The 6,000-nt window shown below is 43.6% G+C and overlaps 1 protein-coding gene across 1 annotated transcript; it reads right to left on the minus strand.

Annotated features, from left to right (window-relative positions):
• Window positions 1-2,328: 2,328 nt before the first annotated feature.
• npas4b (neuronal PAS domain protein 4b) lies at window positions 2,329-6,000 on the minus strand (the record flags this gene model as incomplete). Its single annotated transcript, XM_081390824.1, has 8 exons — window positions 5,796-6,000; window positions 5,294-5,439; window positions 5,102-5,204; window positions 4,706-4,997; window positions 4,499-4,608; window positions 4,258-4,393; window positions 2,445-3,844; window positions 2,329-2,354 (listed from the first exon to the last, which is right to left on the minus strand). The coding sequence occupies exons 1-8, from the start codon at window positions 5,968-5,970 to the stop codon at window positions 2,329-2,331; spliced, it is 2,388 nt and encodes a 795-aa protein (XP_081246950.1). The 5' UTR covers window positions 5,971-6,000.

Here is a 6,000-nt window from a genome sequence, read left to right on the forward strand (position 1 = left end):
GGGAGCAATCTCCTCAGCCTCCACCAATGTGCAACAACCACCATGATGTGACGGCAGCCATATTGGTGGAGAGGAGACGGAGTCATTAAGCCAATCAGTGTATATGGGGATGAATAGAAGGCCATGATGATGGACAGAGGCCAAGGGCAAATTTGGCCAGGATGCCGGGGTTACACCCCTACTCTTTTTTCGAAGGACATCCTGGGATTTTTAACGACCGCAGAGAGTCAGGATCTCAGTTTAACGTCTCAGTCTAACACCTCTTCCAGCAGCAACCTAGATTTCCCAGTAGGTCTCCCATCCAGGTACTGACCAGGCTCAACCCTGCTTAGCTTCAGTGAGTGACCAGTCTTGGATTATAGGGTGATATGGCTGTTGGCTGTGAACATATGCCTGGGGATGAGGAAGCCGCTAAAGCTGCAATAACTTTTCTAAATAATTCTTATTTTAAAGCTTTTTGTTTTGTTTACTTTGCTAAATTTCTGCCAATATAGTTTATTAGTTGAGAAAATTGCACCATGGAATTAGAGCTTATGTTTTGTTCCTCTTTGAATAGTATACACAATGTAGGTGGTTGTTTTCATCGTATTTTCCAGAAAACAAGACGAGAGCATCTTAATTTTTGCATTTCAATTATGATTTAAGTGGGCACGGGCTATTTGTGTGGACGTATCTGGAGGACGGGTGAAGAGCGAGAGAGCAGAGAAGGGAGAGTCGAGTTAAAGAGGTAAGGGTGAGTCATAAGGAGAGAGGGTCCTAATGAATGGGACGATATGAATGAGTAAGCACAGAAGTGTGAAAGAGGGAGGATGAAAAGAAACCCAGCTGACTGATTGGAGGAGTGGGAGGAAAGCAGGATGAATAAGCACCTAGAAGTCCTTGTGCACCTTCCAAGCGCTCCCCATTCCCTCTTTTCAGTCCGGGGCTATTTTTATTCCTCTTCATTGCTGAAAGCCCATCATTCTCACAAGGACAGGAAGACAAGACATGAGAGAATTTTATTCAGATGAAACTCATGGGATGGAGGATATTTCTGGACAAGGGGGCGGTAAAGTTGGCCCATGGTCCCGTGTGGGAGGGTCAGCGCTGCACCGGACGTCGGACTCAATGAAAAAGGTGCATAACTGGATAATTGACAAGCAAACAATGGACTAGGGGCACCGGAGGTGGAGATTGCGAAAGGAAGAAATTGCTTCCCCTGGCAACAAGAGATAAAATGGAAGCAGATACTGAGAGGCAGGAAAGGCCATATAGGGTATTATCATGAGCTTCCAGGTATAATGGGAAAGTGTAGGCTGACTATTCACTGTACAGCATGTGTTTGGCGGACATATATGTGTGTGTGTGGGAGGCTGATTGTCTCCACTGTGCCTCTGAGTCAAGAGCATACGTCAGGAAAAACAGATAGCACCTCATCATCTGCGTCAGTCGGTCCTAGGAAACCATGGCGACACACTAAAAAGGCAGTGAATGAAAGGGGTGAGAGAGGAGGGAACAATGGAGGGGGCAGCAACAATGAACACACACCGATGAACCTCGCTTTGATGCATTTAATTGACTCTCATATACATATTTTGAAAACAAGAGAGCATCGAATTCAAGGATATTCTTTGTGGAAACAAGAAAAGATGAGACATCGAATACATTCTTAAAAGTAAAGCTTCCAAAAGGGGAGTTTCACAGCAATGCAATAGCATAGAAGAACCATTGGGTTTGCCAAAGAACCTTTTCTTAGTGTGATGAACCTTTTCTACACTCAAAGAATTTATTGTGCAATTTAAAGTTTCAATGTATATTTAAGGTTTTGCACTGAACCACCGATGCCAATAAAGAACCTTTATTTGTAAGAGTGTAAGCAAATCCTATAAAACATAACGTCTGGAAATCTCATAAAGGACAAAACATAAAGGAATACTGTTTATTATGAAGCATTTCTATGGTTTTCATGCACTGACATAATGAAAAGCAATTAGAAAGAGAGTACTGTAGGTAGGAATCAATCCTCTACTTGACCGTAGAACTCTACGATGACTTAAAAGATACAGTTGTGATTCATAAACAGGTTCTTTCAGTAAAACACAGTCTTCACTATAAGTGAATACAAAGTGGCACTTGGTAAATTGCCTTTGTTACTTTAAGTACTTTTCCCCAAAGTGACAGTCCAATATGAATAGGATGCATGTTCATGGGACTTCATTATATTGAAATATAAACATAAATAAATATTTTCAACACATTTTGATTTAACTATAACACATTATCCCAGAAAAATAGCTTTGTAAAAGATGACAATATGCCATACTTCATCGATTAAGTCACAGACTTATGTTAAAACATGTGATCACTGGTTCCATCTGTAAGAAAAGACAGGAAAAAAACAAATTAGAAACTTTGAGACACTTTGAACGTTATGGTGAAATCACAAAAACGTCATAATTTCTCACCTTGGTAGAAGATCTGTTGTCCGCCTTGATGAGGGAGTTGATACAACTCATCTTGTTGCCTCTCGGCAGGAGTCATCGGGGCGGCTGCCCCAAACACAGGTTCCATGGCGACCAGCTCCTCTAGGAGGGACTGGGCACAAGGCAGAGCAGGGGTGAGGGCAGGAAGGGCTGGATCTGTGGTGGACCCTGGGGAGGACATCATCTCCATGTCCTCTTCGGGTCGCTCTGCTTCCTGCGGCCCACCCCCGGCCATGCAATTATGGTGCGTCGACTGGACGCTACAGAAGTGGTGTACACCGTTCAAAGTCGCAGCCTCCTCCTGTGCGTGGACAGGGGAGCGCTGAGCGTAGGACGGTGCCGATGAGTAAGGTAAGGGAAGTACGGGGGAGGTGGATGGCAGATTTGGAAGAGGGATGCCATCTACTGCTTTCTCCTCAAACATAAAGACATCAATGTGAGCCAGTGAGGAGTTTGGGCCCTCAACCGATGCGTGATGAGGGGGAGCCAATGTGCTTTGTGGGTGGCTGTGACAGAAACCTTCAGCTAAAGTGCTAATATACTGAGCCAATAGCGAGATCTCCATTCTCTCTCTTTCGGTATCCTCTTCCCGAGGGAAGAAACTCAAACAGGGCTTTTTGGTGGGCGAGGCCTCTGGGGTTAAAAGGCCTTCGGGGAGGGCGTTGAATGGGAAATGGGGGACGTCTATGTAAAGAGGTCCCCTGATCTCTGGCAGCGCCATGAGAATGCATTCATCACTGCCTGGGCTGTCTGGAGTAGGAGGCAGCGTTTCATAAAGACGCTTTCGGCAGTGTTGAGCGGGACCAACGCCGGCGGAGTGGGACGCTGAGGTTATAGCCTGCCTCATTTGACCTGCTTTGTTATGGTCTGATTTTAAAGTCTCATCACCAAACATGAAAGTTCCCCCTCCGAGTCTTGGGGTGTAAGGGGGCGTGTAAATAAACTCCTCTGAGCTTTGGCGCTTAGGAGGAGTTTTGAATGGAGGAAGGGGCGATGGGGCAACATGGGAATGGGGGACTGTAGAAAGACTTGGGATGTTGATGTTGCTGAGATGTTCAGGGGATACAGATACAGTCATGGCTGATCTCCACATCTGGTGACCGCCATGAGGTTGCAGGGGGCTCTCTTCGTCCTGAGAAAAGCCCTGAAGGGGGTTGAAGGCCATGCTGGATGAGGTACTGGGGAGCTCTTCTGAGGAGCTCCGTCCAGATGTGGTGAAGCTGAAGTCGAAGGACTGGGAGGACAGGCCACTGCTGCTGGGTGTGAAGACCTGGTCTGGGCTGGACAGAGGGTCAGAGATCTGCCATGCCTCCTGGTACAGGAGAGACAGCTGGTTCTGCTCTGAGTACAACTGCTGACGCACTGACCAGGCTTCAGACTCACTGAGGGATGAGTAGAGAAAATGACAGATTGTTATGATTATTCCAAGTATGCTATTATTTTATGAATTTGGTCTATAGCATGTTTTTATATCAACAGTTTAAATATTTATTACAAGTACTATTATAATAAATTATAGTTTTTATATATTTAATATAATATCAGTTATAAGATAGTATAAAAACATCTTAGGTATTTTAATAAAATTGAATAAATTAAAATGAATAAAAACAGAAAAATAATTATTACTATTGTAATATAATAATACATAAATAATAATATTAATTATTTTTTTATTAATAATTAATCATTATTATTATTACTATTACTTAACGTGATAATATTAACTAAAATTATAAATATAATTGTTTTTATTTTACAGCACATTACACTTAAACACTGGTAGCCTTTATACCTTATGACGTAGTTGTGGCTGTTGATGGGATATTCTCCAGTGTCCAGCTGAAGAACAATGTAAAGCCAGACCCAAGTGTGGTCTGCTGCCTCTACCTGGACCACCATCTCCACTTGCCTCTCTCCACCCTCGTGTACTGAAAAAGGACACAACGACCAATTAACAAACCACATTTACTAGACCAGCTTTTTGATATATGGTATTAACTTTTAAATATTGAGAGATAAAGTTAAGTACTCACACAGGGCGCAGTGTTGTGCAGAGGCATGAGAGAGATCACGAGGATGAATCAGACTGTACCATGAGCGAGAGCGCAGAGTCTCTATGTCATAACCAAGGTACACGCTTACACTGTCAGAGAGAGAAATACAACGCCATCATTCCCTCACTTTCAAATGCATATTCATCATATATACCGACAGAGACATTCACTGGACTCTTACTGTACCTGTCCTGAGCAGCATGGATTCTCATGTCCCGGCTGTGCTGAGACTGGAAACAGGAAAGGAGGAAAGACTGCTCAGCAGGAGGGGTGGGGAGAGGATTCCTAGCTGAAGAAACCTGAGGGACACTGGACTCTAGTGGGGAGCAAAAACACACCCACACTGGATTGGATGTCCAGTAGGATGATGTTTGGCATGGAGGTGGCAGACAGCGTGCCCGAACCAACGCCAGTTTGTTCCCTGATCCTTGCCTCCTTACAAACTTCGAAGTGCTGAAACGGCAGCGAAAGAGCCGGTCTGGACAAAAAGAGTTATAAGAAGAGTGAAAATTATGTTACAAATTACATTAATTTCAATTTCTTTATGTTGGAATGAGGTGTCAAACCAACAGTGTAAATTACCTGTGCCAGTTGTGGTGATCGGGACAAGGTTGCCCCTCATGATAAAGTGGTCGGCTGGGTCTATAATGTCATACACGCTGTCACTCTGAGCCACCAGATCCACCTGAATAAAGCAGAAATAATTTAAAAATGTTCAACTTGCACCTAACAAATTGTTATGATGATTTTAAAATTTACATTGATTTTCCTTACCATGGAATGGCCGAGGTGCTCTGCCACGTTGTCCGACAGATGCAGGAGTTTTCCTTCACTCGTCAGCACTAGGAGAAAGCCTGGTAGCGTGTGCAGCAGATCCGAGAGTTCCGGCAAAGACAGGGCGCTTCCGCTCATGTCGTGACCTGCTCCCAATGATGAAGACAAAACAAAGATTACAGATCTATACTATAATATGTGCATTGTGAAAAAAAAATCTCAAGCAATTAGAAAGCATTCTAATGCAGCATCCACACAAATTGCTCAACATCAGCACCACAGACAGAGAGCAGCTACTTTCAGAACTCTGGACAGGGGCAGAGATTCCTCAGATATGACCTAAACTTCAGATCTTCTCTAAACTCGTACAAATTAAACTTTTTAAAGGGTTTTAAAGCTTGATGCTGTAGAATAAGCTTTTCATGGTACCTAGTTTTTTAGAAAACCATGTAGCGATGCTTTCAAGAGACTAAAAACTCTAACATTAAGAAGTTAACCCTACCTTGAGAGAAAAAGACGGACTTTCTTGTGTAAATGCAGGCTAGGGACATGATGTGAAGATAGGAAAGACGAGCTTTGTCGGCATCGGAGATGGGCAGAAGATCTTTCAAGTTGCGAATTTCTGCGTTGATTTGATCCCTCCGAGCCTTTGATGCTCCTTTAGTGGACCGGTACATTTTCTCGCGTCCAAAGAATCGTTGGAATGG

The sequence above is a fragment of the Scardinius erythrophthalmus genome (genome assembly GCF_964197995.2).
Source record: "Scardinius erythrophthalmus genome assembly, chromosome: 17".
NCBI classification, from domain to species: Eukaryota; Metazoa; Chordata; class Actinopteri; order Cypriniformes; family Leuciscidae; genus Scardinius; species Scardinius erythrophthalmus.